This window comes from Brachypodium distachyon, chromosome 5, assembly GCF_000005505.3.
Source record: "Brachypodium distachyon strain Bd21 chromosome 5, Brachypodium_distachyon_v3.0, whole genome shotgun sequence".
Lineage (NCBI taxonomy): Eukaryota > Viridiplantae > Streptophyta > Magnoliopsida > Poales > Poaceae > Brachypodium > Brachypodium distachyon.
The window spans coordinates 4,321,456-4,336,322 of record NC_016135.3 but is presented as its reverse complement, the minus strand read 5'-3'; the positions used below and the strand labels follow the sequence as shown (position 1 = coordinate 4,336,322).

Genomic DNA, 14,867 nt, shown 5'->3' with positions numbered 1-14,867 from the left:
GCCACGAAGGATGATATTAGCTGTGTTAAGATGATGAAACCGAGGAGATTTGTGGTTGGAAACGTGCCGCGCCGCCTCAAGAAGACCATCCCAGCAAACTCTAAAGAATAGGCCAGGACCTAGAGTTTGTTCCATAGCCCCGGGCATACAAAAAATGTGTTCAGATTTACCCAAAGCTAGAAACTGTGCTCATTTCTACACTTGTGCGTTCTCTGATTCCTCGCAAATGCCCTCACAACGCACCTGCTAACGGTCATGATGCCTTGACTGTTTGACTCCGATGGGTGGGCCGCGTGCAACCCAAACAGGTGGGGTTGAAGCAGCGTTCTGACGTGTGGGGCTGCGAGGATGCAGCGCAAGCGGGCAGGGCTTAACGGGTCCTGTTTCCTTACATGCGGGCCAAGGCGTGGCATGAAAGGTGGGGGCGGTCATCGCTAGTGACAGGTGGGACGCAGAGGGAGCAACAGTCAACAGAGGGCGGGGGCAAGTTGTGACAGGTGGGCCGAGGAAAGGATGACAGTTGGTGCCGAGGCAAAGGATGACGGGTGGGCTGAACCAAAGGATGTCAGGTGGGCTGACCCAAAGGATGACAGGTGGGATGAGGCGTCGGATGACAGGTGGGGCTAGTGTACTCGACACTTAAATGTGGAGCCTACCTTCTCCCTTTTACTCTCACCCCTAGCTCACCCAAATCCCGACCAGAGCCCTAGAACGGCGGAGGTGCTGCGTTTAGTAGGTGTGTACATCCGAGCGGGAGGCGGCGATGGCGAACACTAACCCACCCCCATACCACAATGTCCGTAGCTGCCACCGATTCGGGAAGGAGATATTTTGCCGCGGGGAGCCTGATATCCGGCCTGATTTGGCCAAGATAGTGATTTCCCACACCTTCGGGATGGAAGAGAAGGCGACGAGGCTGCGAGGTAAAGCCATCGTTGCTACCATCCATGCCGTCGGAGGAGGAGGCGCCGAAGTAGAGACAGTAATGGTGAACGGCGGCGCGACGACATAGAGCAACAACGTGGGGGACGATGAGAAGGGAGAGCCAGAGTACAAGAATCGTGGAGGAGGCGATGGCGATGGGCACGGTAACGGTGGTGGACGGAAGTGAACGGCCTGTGGGCACGTCAAGGCTGGCGTCGTTTCCGCATCCTTTCTTCCACGGCGGGTCCGGATGGGGAGCCTTGAAGCGCGCAGCCTGCTCTCTATCGTTTCGCTCTCCGAAGACGCCGCGCAGATGATGGTGCCGACCTCAGAAGAGCCATGAGGGGTGTCTGAGTCGGAGGAGAGTACGATGTAGTCCTCCATCAATGAAGGCACCGGTAAGCAGAGATGTACCCTACGCTGTCGGCCGGACTAGCAGGCTCGCCAACGACGGCGGAGCAGCATTGGTAGTCGGAGCAGTCAGACGAAGCGGATCTACAAATCCTCTCAAGACAAACCCTTCTGGATGAACCATGGCGAGGTGGATGGAGGTCAAATATATGCGGAGCTCGTGGTGCATCGTCTTCCTCCGTTTGAGGGTATTTATTGGTGGGGGTGAGGCTGGGAAACGGACCGGAGGCGGAGGCGATGGACCGAAAGAGGAGGCCATGGACTGGATAAAGAGGTGTATGCGTGTACTCCTGAGGCGGGTTGCCGGGAGCACCATGGCTATAAGCTCATACTCTGCTCGATTGCTAAAACACGCTCCGTCTCTACAACGAGGGGCAAACTCTTGAACCTTTATCGGTGCACTTGAGAAGTGTACCGAGGGCTTGGGGAAGATAACCAGAGCGCGCAAGAATAATTTATTTTTGTCTTTAGTTGTATTTTTTTTATTTCTATATGTATATGTGTGTGTGTATATATATAGGGAAATTGCGCTATATATATATATATATCTGCGCGCGCGTGTGTATTTTCAATTTTTGATCCATTCCAGTTTTTTTAGTTAAATTAGTTTTGATCAATTCGTATAGAACTGACCCGCAAATATCAAAAGAGAGATTTAAACTTGTAAAAGGCAAAAAAAAACACCGCAAATAATAATGCAAGACGTACAACAAGGTGGGAAACAAGCTAGCCTGATGCGTGACGAACATGGTCAGAAAAACGCCTAAGAAACACTGACGCTTTACTAGTACTCGAAAGTCAAAGATTGTGTTGCCCATGTCTTTGACATGTTCTTAGAAGAAAGCGTCAGAGGAGCTTTACACTACTCTGACACTTCTTACTTAACAAAGAGTCAGAGGTAGGGAGTGTCATAAGAGAAGCAACTCTTCTGACGTGTTTTACGGGACAAAGTCAGAGATGGTTTTTACACGCCTCTCGCAGGTGATCTCTTTGGCTAGCTACGTAAGAAGGGTCAGAGGTAACCAGCATTGCTGACGTGTTTCCCTCATGTGTTAGTGGGGTGCTTGCAGGAGTAACAGATTTTGTAGTAGTGAGCTGAGGGCATGGATGCGTAATCCTTGTGCCATCCCGAAGTGGTTGATGATGAGAGTGCCTACTTCGGCCACACAACCAGCTTCTCAGTACGCCGATGTGGACAGTGATGATTCAATTGCAGCGGCAACAGCTCAAGAAACTAGACGTGCAGTCTCGTTCAGGGTCATCGTCCACGTCCATGAAGTGGTTGATAGGTTTCATCTTCTAGCTGATGGTTCGGAAGAGAACAATAGGGATTACTCTGATTCATCTTCAGATGATGAATCTTATCTAGACTATGGTGGTTCTGGAATACCAGATCTCACTCACCTCCATGAGTTCCCCTGTTTTGCTGGCGCTGCAGATGGTTCAGTTCCTCCAGGAGTAGGGGTTAATCCATGCTGATGTTGTGTTCTGGTTGTCAGTCCATTCAATCAAGGGATGGCATCATGCTATGTGTTTTTATTTGTGATCAGTGGTATGCTATCTATGAATTAGTGTTTTGTTTTCCGAAGACTAACTATTTGTACTGATGCGGAGTAGGTTGTTGCTCTTTATCTCACTACAACACAAATGTCTTGTAGAGACATTTTTGTTAAGGCAATATACTCTTTGTCTTTACCTAGAGACAATTTTGAGGCAAAGTTTCATGTAGAGGCAATCTATGAGGCGCTATGAAAAATGTCTTAATTATAGAGGCACTAGTTGAGACATTATGGTGTAGAGACATTTTTTGAGGCATTTAATATATTGTCACAAAAGTCTGTAGATATGTGGTTTTGAGATACTTGATGAAATGACCTTATGGTATGGTTAGAGACACTATTTGAGACACATTTTATGTTGTGTAGAGACATTTTTAGCAAGGTTGAGACATGTAGTAGACTACTCATAACAATTTCATTAGGCGTATAAGCACAAATTGGTGTTAGGTTGAGATGGTTAGGTGACTGTGTATTTTTCCTTAAGGTCTTGAGTTCAAGGATGGTCTCAACATGATTTTTTCAATGTATATTTTCTAGCACATGGGTATAGAGACACAATGTAATGTTTTTACAAAATGTCGCATTGAATGTAGAGACAATATAGTGTTTTTATGCAATGTCTAAAAAGTATAAAGACACAATGCAATGTCTTTATGAAATGTCATATTGAGCGTACAGACAATATAGTGTCTTTATGAAATGTCGAAAACAATAGAGGCGTTTTATTAGTGTTTCATCACACATAGCGACACTGTCTGTAGTGGCAGTATTGTGACACTGTACCAAGTGTGTCTAAAGTTATGTAGAGACAATTATAGTGTCTCTACGAACCAAAAATAGTGTCTCTACGGGCTATTCCTCTTGTAGTGTCTGAACTTGGGCATGTCCTGTTATTGTTACTTATTCGAACTGAATCTCCTACAAATTAATCTTGCATTGCAAAAATGGAACCTAGGCATGATGCTCACAGACCAAAATTTGAACTTCATATGAGACAGTTGATTTTTGTTGACCAGGAAAAAGATAGCCAATTTTAACTATGTGAGCACCCCAAAATGGACAATTTTGGAGAAAGCTTCAATATTGAAATTCCTCCAAATTGATTAATAATTGCACAAATCGAACACAAACGGAAAGTTATGCGAGAGGACTAAATTTCAACTTGTTTTGAGAAAGTTGATTTTTATTGACCATCGAAAAAACAACTACTTTAATGTGGTGAACAGACCCAAATCTATACAAATATATTAAATTGTAGTTGGTGGTGATGGTACGGTCGCCACCGTAGTTTTTTTCACGATTTCTCCTACTCCGTCTTACAACCGATGGCACCACACCCGCATGCCGAACTCGACAGCGCCATGAGTTGCCTACACAGAAAATAAAAATAAATTGTTTGTGATTTTGTTGACCCGTAGCAACGCGTGGGCACACCTGCCAATGAACATTAATTCCCCTCTCTTCGCCAACCACGCCTGCGCAAGCTACCTCCTCCCAACGACGTAGCCGCCACCTGATCTGCGCAAGCTACCTCCTCCCACCTGATCCCTCTTCGCACATCAGTGGGCCCAGAAAAGTTGAGGAAACAAAAAAATTGGCCCGGCCAGGGGTGGCACGGGCACTAAGCAGGGCCACGAGTCATTTTAATTGAGTCAGCAGGGAGTCAAAATCGGGTCGAGCGAGTACAGGACAGGAGCAGTAACCGGTGGGGTATGTTGAGAGAATCTGACAGTCAGAGAAACGCATCTTTTTATAGAGACCTATATGGGTTAATTTCATTTTTACAATTGCATAAACTAAGTTCCTGCAACTTTAATGACAAATATGTGCCATAATCATCCTAGAAGATTTACAGAGTATGTTAAGTACATATTTATATTGTTCTCACCAAATTTCAGATTATTCGTAACATAATTACTATATTTCGTAAGTTATTTGAATTTCTTGCTATTTTCGGTTAATAATTGGTAAATCGATGAAACTGAACAGAAATGATTGTTCAATCAACGCAACAAAGTTAGGTTAGAACCAAACAAGTCCAGAAAACTTGGAATTCATGTGGTTGAGATGAATTTGAAACCCATTTGTACATCATAACAGGGATTTCCCTATTCGGTAATTTGGAAACAAAATATAATAATATGAAATATTGTCCAGAAATTTCTGAAAACTTGCATGGGCTCTTTATTTGACACTAGTTATCACCACAAAAAAATTCAGAGCAAAAACGTTATGTCATCATATGCTTGCTGTTCAAACTAGCACATCTCTCTAAGGTGTTTTATAAACTCTAAAGGAGATGTTGGAGATTTGATCTTTATGCTGGAATTCCATCACAATACTTTCTCCAAATCAACTGAAACTTTGTACATTAGCCAAATATTTCTTGTAATACCAGTATCTCAAATGTTGTTCATTTCTAAAATGTTTTGCTACCTTTTGAATTTCAAATTCACTTAAATTTGGATGTTTCTTACGTGGTTAATGAGAAACGTGTGCAAGAATTATCATCCCAGAAGATTAACAGAGTATTGTGAGTGCATGAATGTTGTTCTCACCAAATTTCAGATTTTCTGGACTTGAATACTGCATTTCGTACATTCTTTGAATTTCTTCTTTTTAGGTCGGTAAATCGATGAAACTTAACAGAAATGATTGTACAACCAATGCAACAAAGTTAGGTTAGGACCAAACAAGTCTAGAAAACTTGGAATTCCTGTGGTTGAGATGAATTCGATACCTATTTGTACATGATAATAGGGATTTCTCTTTTTTGCCATTTAGAAAAAAAATGGAATAATATGAAATATTTTTTCAAAAAATCTGAAAAAATGCACGGGCTCTTAGTTTGTTAGAAGTTATCGACATAAAACAATTCAGAAGAAAATCTTTTTTCCATCATATACTTGGTGTGTAAATTCACTCAAATTTGAGATGTACCCATTGACATGTGCGGATGTGCCAATTGACAAGTGGGGCCGAGCTGGGCCTGTTACCGTTCCCATTTATACACTTCAGCAGCCAAGGATCCCTCAGCTTCTAATCCATCTACTTTTCCATCTAATCTCACCTCAGCGCTCTCTGCCGCCCCTTTCGATCTCATTTCACCGCGCCGCCGTCCGAAGCCATGGAGAACCTGGGAAGGAGCAAGAGGAAGGCAGAATCGCTCGGGGATGATGGCAGAAAGGTGAGATCTACTTTTCCCTTTTTAAATTGATGCGATTTGTCTTGTGTGGTGATCTTAATCCACTTAGTCTTAGGCGCACGTGCAACGATGATTCAGTGGTCAAGAGATCCGAAAGGTACCACTGCTTCCCATCCATTTTTACCTCCTGATCTTTGTGGTTTAGCATCGATCCTGGACCACCTTTTCTTATAAATGTGGATCCATTCCTCGTACCCATCCTTGTACTCCACCTCGTGTCCATCCTATTTTAGCAATCTCTTAAATATGGATCTGTGTTACCATCATTAGGGTTTATTCCTTTCTAAATCTAGGGTTTTTTCCTGGACCTCCTTTAGGGTTTTTTCTCGCCTTTGTAAATCTAAGGTTTTGTTTCGGGTCAGGGTCTCCGTTTGAGAATCGTAATTATTTTTATTTCTGTCCCTTCCACTTAATACATATGTGATTAAATCTGTCTGTTTCGATCAAGTTGGATTCGGTTTCGATTTTGGTTTGGTCGCCCGCAGGATGAAAAAGGATGGCAGCTGATCTGGAGGGTAGTTGGCCCACTGGAGTACAAAAATCTGGACGAAAGGGAGAAAACGTCCTATTCAGGTTTGTGTCCCTGTCCTTTCCAGTGGCGGTTCTATGTTTTTGAGATAGGGTGGTCCAATGTATAAACTTCTAAACTTTTATCCCAATATAAATTATAACCAGCAATTTTTTTACCTCAAACATACTACTAGTAGTATTGAATTTGGGAAGAGAAAAACCCGGCATTGGAACAATTTTGCGATAATTTCAATTCGATCAATGAGCAAATCTTAATTCGATTCAATGAAAGACCGAGAAATATGTCGCCGGCTCCGTGTAAGCTGCTGCCCCGTCGCATGCTCGCGTTGATGAAGCGTATGTTTGCCGTCCGCTGGCAGTCAGCGATGATGATGACGAGAAATACGATGCGATGTTAGCTGCTCATGCTCGTCTGCTCGGCAAAAATACGATATGATGTCAACTGCTCGTGATCGATCGCTAGGCTGCTACAAGGTCCGATCTGATGTGGTGATGCGTACACTACACAACAGAAAAAAAGGAGAACTGGCGGGAAAGAGAGGCTATTTGCTCGGGCTAATTTTTCTTTTTTGGTAGATTTAAGATACACTAGTGTATATGTATACGGGTTGTATTTCCAGGGTGGTCACCACCCTGGCCACCCTATGGATCCGCCGGTTGTCCTTTCCTATTGGCACCTTTTCATTTATTTTTAATTTCTTTCAATTGGCCCAACAGATTTCAGGGGGGCCTTCTTTTGTGAAAGAGCTTTGGGGATTTATCAGCCCATACCTTTTCATCCAGCTAGACGCTGAGGCGAAGGCTGTAATCGGGCGGCAGTTCATCGGCCACCTGAGGTGGCTCGAAGCCTTGGACGATACGGTGGAGATTAAGATGGTCAGCCAAGACGAACTGGAGGAGGTGAAGAAAGTTCAACCAGACTTAAAGGTAACAACTGCTCCATGTTGAACAAGTTTCCATGCATGCTTTTTAAACCTAGGGGTCAGTTTGAATGATGTGTTACATCTTTGACAGGCATGTATGGAACTGGAACATGCTGATGTACGTGAAGTTGATTACCACGATGAAGAGAGCATCATTGAGGTCGCCACTAGGATGTATGATCTCCTCACTCTGGGAAAGTGGAAGCCGTTCGGCTCTGACAGGGGTAAGCTGCCCATGGTGTCTCCGGTTGACCAAATAGCCTTCTTGAGCGTGCTTCAGTACGCAGAGTTCTACCACCGCCCTCAGGAGCCAAATGCCGGGGGCAGACAGGGGAAGCACATGGGCCTTCAGTGGTATCCAAGGGCCAACATACCTGCCCATCTCCAAGCCATGGTGGCTGGAAGAGATTAGGCAGGGTGCACGCCCCCTAGGTGCCACGAGCTTCTATTAAAGTGATTTCCCTTTAAGTAATGTGATTTTTATGTAAGAATCTGTGGGTATTTTTCTGATACTATGTCGGTCTGCTACTATTTTGCTATGGGATCCCTTGGTTTATCCCGGTTAAACTATGTCGGTCCACTACTATAATTTAGTATGTTTTATGTTGGGATCTCATATGGTTGATTTTCTGACCATCCCTTGATTTTAAAGATTATAGCTTTTTATCCTGTACAATGCAAGATGCTAATATAGGTGCTTAGAAAAATTAACCAGTTTTTATTAAGCACATATGCTTATTTATACTATGTAGATGCCTAACTAGGCACCTCTCCTATACAAATAAGCACCTTCACAGTGCTCAACAAATGGCTTAGACAGTGCTCAATTTCACAGTACATCCACATCCAAATAAGGCCTGGAACCATCTAGAAACCCTTGGCAGCAAGCCTTGAAACATACAAACGCCACAGATCCTCGTGCCAGCGCATGGAAGGATGCAACAGAAGCTGCTCTTGGGGCGGGGTGGGGATGATGTGCGGAGGCTTGATTGGGAGAGGAAGTTGGGGTGTGGCAGGAAGGACGCGTGACGTTTCCCTTTATCAGCCTCGCCGGCGAGCTCACGAAGACGTATTTGGCGGCGGCATCGTCGGTGCTGCGCAGCTGCTCGGTCCTGATTTGGGGTGGGAGGGGGGGGGGAGGGATGAGAGATATAGGCGACTGACCCCACCTGTCATGCTTTGCGTCGCACCACATGGAAGTTAAGTCGACCGCCCCCACCTGTCATGCCACTCGTTGGCCTCAATGTAAGCAAACTAGACCTGTTAAGCCCTGTCCGCTTGCACTGCATCCTCGCAGCCCCACACGTCAGAACGCCGCTTCGGCCCCACCTGTCAGGGTTGCGTGCGGCCCACCCGTCAGAGTCTAACGGTCAAAGGGTCTTGACCTTTAGCAACTGCTCCGTGAGGACATTTGCGAGGAATCAAAGAACGCACAAGTGTAGAAACGAGCACAGTTTATAGCCTCTGGTAAATCTGAATATAGCTAAGGAAGGAAAGGCACATAAATAAAAATCCCTATGAAAAATGGCTCCAGATTTCTGGGAGATATTGAACCGTATCATATGTAATGCACAAAACATATACCTAGAATTATCAAAATCTAATTTTCGGACACTTTTGGATGATGTCGTCCCACTTTGCTAGTTCACCTTAAACATGACAATTGTCGGTGTTTTTTCTTCTACAAGAATGCAACCCAGCGGATGCATCATCTATTAAAGAAGAAGAGTCAGAAAGCTAGTACAACACCGAAATGGCAATACATCGCCAACTAGTGGCAAAAGAAAATAAAAATGACTATGTGCTAGCCATCCACCCACTCGCCCTCAAGGCCGGATAAGAAATTCTACCCCTAAAGAGCCCCGCATACTCCCAAAAGCCAAATTTCTCCCGAATGTTGAGAAGGATTCGCACCATTGAAGGTGCCGCCCCATTGAAGATCACATCATTCCGATGGCACCAAATGGTTCAAAGGACAAATATAATCCCTGTCTGAAGGTCCTTCCGAGCCCGAAGCGGAAAAGGAAGGGAAGACCACCAATAGCGCAGTGTTGAGTCTGCACTCTGTGCCCCCAAACCTGCCTCGCCATGACACATCCCAATAGCAAATGGAAAATTGTCTCCATATCTTGGTCACAGAGGCGGCACTTGTCCGGGTGTTGAAGACCAGGTCTCGCAAGTCGGTCCGCCCTCCGGCATCTATTCCTCACCGGTTCTTGTGTCATTTCCTTTTTTTTCGCCTTCTGTACTTATGTAGTTGTGTGCAGCCTCACGCAGAGGCCAGAATATGTTATCCCAAAAAGACAGAAGTTGAATATACCAACAGTTCAGATAATCAAATTAATCAAGGACTTAATTGCGTTGCCGGGGCACGCTTTTCTTCACGCTGTACGTGGTTCTTATTAATTACTGGTCCTTAGGGCAACTCCAGCCACGCGACCCAAACGGACCACTTTGTGTGGTCATTTTTGTCCGTTTGGGTCGCGGGCCGGACACAAATCCGCGCACTGTCCGTTTAGGTAGCGGGATGCGTCCAACCGGGCTACCCATTTTCATTATATAAATTCATAATTTACATAATTAAACTAGAAATTTAAAACTAAATATAGATTAAAACTAAACATAAACTTAAAATAATACTACTACGAGGTCATCTACTCGGAATCCGAATCCAAATCGATGACCTCATGCTCCGGAGACTCCGGAGTCCACGCCTCCATGTCGTCGTCCTACCATGGAGACCAGTCCTAATATGGCTCGAGGGTGGCCCAATCTTTCAATGCATACCTATTTATCGATTTGGGTAGGAGGTGATGTTGAGGATTTGACTACAACCTAGGATCCGACTACAACCTATTTATCAAGTCCTCCTCGGGCTCCAGTGGAGCTTGCGCCGGCGGCGGCGGCAACAGTGCTATGCGGCTCCTTCTTGCGGGAGCTGGGAGAGGTACAGTGCCACCCCAAGGTCGGGCCAGCGCCTGACCTCCTCCCACTCGGACTCCTGGATTCCCGCCACCAGCATTGCCCGCTCCTCCTTGGCATAACGCGGCGCTGGCGCCACCACCTCCTCGAGCTCCTCCTTGACGACCGGAGGCGGAGGAGGTGGCGGGGCCATGCCGCGATGGGCCGGGACGGCGGAGAAGAAGGAGTGACGATGCAGGTCGTGTTCCGTCTCGAACCACGCATCCCAGTACGGCGAGTCCTCCACGAAATCTGGGTCATCGCAGAGGTCGTCGGGAGCTCGGAGCGGCAGCGCCAGATCTCGACCTGGCGCGCGGCCCCTCACCGGGACCGGTGGCACAGGAACCCGCTCGGGGTTCAAGTGCCACCCATGCGGGACGTGGACGTCACACAACGGCAGCGGGATGCCATAGTCCCATTAGTGCACCGCCGTGCGCACGTCCACGTACGTGCGCCCCTCCTGCGTCCTCCTCACCAGCGTTAGGCGGAAGGGCGGCGGTGCCGCTCACCGAGCGCGCACGCCAGACGAGGAGCCGGCTTCGTGGTCATGCCGGCCGGCCAAAGCTTCTTCAGAGTCATCACCGGTCAGTGGGGAGCGTGGCGGGGGCTTGGGTTTGCGCCGATGCAAGCGGTGGACCGTGGGTTGAAGTGGGAAAATGGGGACGAATTTTTCCCCATTTAATATGACCAGGACAGGTGGTCGTGGGCCGCTGCCAGGTGGGGCTGGAAGGCGAAAGGTCTTGACCAAGTGCGGTCACGCCGACTGAGCGGCGCTCCGTTTCTCGGTCCATGGGGACGCAAATCCGGTGCACATTTGCACCCGAAATGCGTCTTCGCGTACCGAGAAACGGACGCCCGACCGAATGCGTCACCCCGCTGGAGGTCGCATTTCGTCTATTTCCCGCAAACGGACCGCGCCGGCCCAAATGCATCGCCCCGCTGGATGTTGGAATTCAGGCCCAAATCCTCTCACGCAAGCAACAACCACGATCAGCTAGCAAGCTGATTGATTACGGCCAGACGTGCACGTACAGCAGCAACGCTATGCAAATCGATTAGCAAAGCAGAGCAGTACTCACGTCAAGCCACACACGCACGGGAAAACAGATTGGAGTTTGTGGATAGCCAAAGGCTCGTGTCGAGCCTTTCCTTTCTCTTTTTTTCTGGGGTTAAGAGTTACAGCTTACAGGGACCGTATACACATAATTTTATACATGGCCAGGACAAAACCGACTCAACACCGAAACTGAATACGACTAGGACTACTACTTCAACCAGAAAACTAATTCTATTCGGATTGCATCTTAAGCTTACATTCTCCTCCTAAGATCAAAACGAACTTCTACTTGATAACATCGACGCCGATCTTCTTCCTCATCTCCTGAAATTTCACTCTTCCAACTGCTCATTTGTACTGATATAATCAACATCAAGCTTGGCTTCTTCCACCCATCCTCGTATGTAATGAAACCGGGTGTGATATGTGTTGTAATATAGTAAAATCCTTACATGGGTCAGGCCGTAATCCTACGTGGCGGCGATCAAGTCAACAAATCCCAAAGACCGGTCAAAACGCCAACAAGGCATACCCATGCCAACTAGGCGCTGGTCAAAGGAGTCAAAAGGGTCAAGCCTCCCATGCCATGGTCAAAGGAGAAGAAGAGTTAGAGTAGGGGCCAAGAAAGGTGTGGGGATGAGTTTACCACTTTGCCCTCGCTTCCCTCTCCCTCAATGGTAGCCATGGTATTTTGTCATGTACCCCTAGGCTATAAATACCCCCTCATGAGGGCATGTATCATTCACTCTCCATTGGAATAGGATCAAATGGGAGAGAGCTAGAGTAACCTAAGGAGCCCGCTCTCAAGTGCTTGGGTCGAGCCTAGTCTCAACTCGACCTCAGGGACGCGACTTAGGAAGCCTAGTTTCGAGGTTCCCGACTGTCTAGTATGACCTCGACTCGAAGTCGAGGGATCGGGTTAGAGTCTCAAGGGTATCCCAACCTCGCTACTTGGGAAGACAAGTTCGGCCCAAGTCTGAAGCGGTCCCTAGAGATCTCTCGCCATAGGTGATTTGGGAAGACGACTTCGGCCCAAACACCCGGCTAACGACCCCCTCGAAGACTCTCCTAACATAGGACTAAGTCGTGCCCGCAGGGTTGACTAAAACCTATTCAAAAAATATCAACGTGTCAAACTTTTCCAAGTGTACGGCGACCTTCGCTATAAGGCTAGCGTACACACCCTACATACTATTCTCGCACCTGAGCCATCGAGCATTGGCACCCCATACTCCTGTTGTTTTCTAGAACAACAACAATTGCGCCGACCGTGGGGAACCCTCGCCACAATTGAAGATTTGATGGCACCGACAAAGTCTACTTCATCGGGTGCCCAACTTGCCGAGAAATCTACACGGTTACAAACGAAGAAAGCAAACGCCTTGGGGGCTCCCGAGGAAGGAGAAATTCTCACCAATCCGGACGTCACCGCAAGCATGGGCGCTACGACGGAAGTCGTGGCCGCACCCCCGCTCCCTGCCGTCCCCGAAGGAGCCAAAGCACTCGGAACCATCGTAGGCGGTCCTTCGGTCCTGCCCGACGTGGTGGCAAGGATCAGCGAGCTACCCGCAGTTACCTCCCCCGCAAGGGACGCAGAACTCGGTATGCCTCGTTCAATGGGCTTCGCACCGCCTCCCCTGCAACCGGTAGTAACCTTGCCCTCGGAGCCTACAAGGGGAAACAATGTGGCGTCAGGGGGATCCGTGTCGGAAAACCAAGGAGTCCCGGCTTATGACCCCTCCAACCCGGGACTACCTCCATTCACGCTCGCCGCGATCGCCCATGGAGCTCCTTGGTACCACCCATATTGGGGACTTCCGCTGCACGGTGCTCTCCAAGTCGCACACGCTCCGAACCAACCTCGCTTTGGAAGCGCCTCGCAAGCGTCCCTTGCTCCCCCCGCCGGGGCCGAACAAGGTGGCAACCAAGTTCCGCCTCAAGATGTGCCCTGCGGAGAACGAGATCCCAGCGTGCACGGAAACGAGCATGTGGCGGAGTCCGGAGCCCTCGCCGGCGGTGAATGAAATCCTCGTCGACGCTCCGACCCTCCAAGAAGACGCCGAGATCACTCTTCGAGTGATCCTTCTAGCGATGAGAGCGACCTCGACGAAGGAGTATCTCGTCGTTGGAGAAACCAGAAGGGCTGACCATCTTGTAACGCGCTCACGCGGGAGATCCAAGATGCGGTTTTCCCGCCAAGGTTCAAGCCGCCGACGATACGGCCATACGACGGAGAGTCCAACCCTCTTCAATTCCTGGACGTCTACTCCACCACCATACGAGCGACGGGTGGAGGCCCCATTGAGATGTGCAACCTTTTTCCGCTCGTGCTCACCGGGATGGCGCAAACTTGGTTCTATAACCTGCGAAAAAATTCTGTGCATTCGTGGGAGCGCCTCCAAGAGGTCTTCATCACCAACTTCCAGGGAAATTTCAAAGAACCCGTGCAAGCTCACGAGCTTTACGCCGTGAAACAAAGGCCAGAAGAGTCTCTCCGAAGGTCCGAAGCCAAATCGCCAACTCATCGTTGACGACCGTGATCGACGCTTGCATGCAGGACCTTCTCCAAGGAGAAGTGAATCGCGCTCTAAGTCGCAACCCTCCAAAGATGACCGAAGAGCTCTACCGAATCTTGCAAGAATACGCTCGGGGCGAAGATGGAGACATCACCAAGAAGGACACGCCACGCGGCGCGCCTGAAGGGACTCCCTCATCAGATCAGCTCCAGGCATCTGCACCATCTTCCAAAAGGAAGAGGAGGCGGGGGAAGAAGGCGCCCGGCGATCAAGCCTGAAATATCTTCGCCGTCGAAGGGCAAACCTCGTCCCAAAAGACTTGGCAGCCCAAGAAGCCTCCTTGCACCGTCGAGGGAGGCGCCAGAAGATGCCTCATCCACAACTCAGCGAGCCACAGCATAGAAGAGTGTAATACCCTCATCGCAGCTCGTGAAGAGTTCCAAGCACGAATGCAAGCCCGGCGCAGGGACGAGAAGGCGCCCGAGGCTCCGCGCCCCGCCAACGTCCTCCTTGCCGATCCTGCGCCCAAGGAAGCGAACCTCCCGTTTCAAAAACCCGCTCACCATGTCGGGGTGATACTCGGGGGCTCCGCCACAGGCCAAGGGTCAAAGAGGCAACGCAAGGAGTACGCGTGCGAAGTCAACGTCGTTGGAACCTTCACCCCAACGCCACCACCCAAATGGGCGAGTGTACCCATTTCCTTCACCGAAGAAGACGCTAAGGGGATACGCTTGCCACACGACGACGCCCTCTTCATGACGGCCATCGTCTCAAATTGCA

General features: G+C 48.4%; 1 protein-coding gene across 1 annotated transcript; it reads left to right on the top strand.

Moving 5' to 3' along the window:
• Positions 1-7,354: 7,354 nt before the first annotated feature.
• On the top strand, positions 7,355-8,142 carry LOC106865585. Its single transcript, XM_014895810.2, has 2 exons — positions 7,355-7,557; positions 7,645-8,142. Exons 1-2 carry the CDS (start codon positions 7,504-7,506, stop codon positions 7,963-7,965), a joined length of 375 nt encoding a protein of 124 aa, XP_014751296.1. The 5' UTR covers positions 7,355-7,503; the 3' UTR covers positions 7,966-8,142.
• Positions 8,143-14,867: the final 6,725 nt, after the last annotated feature.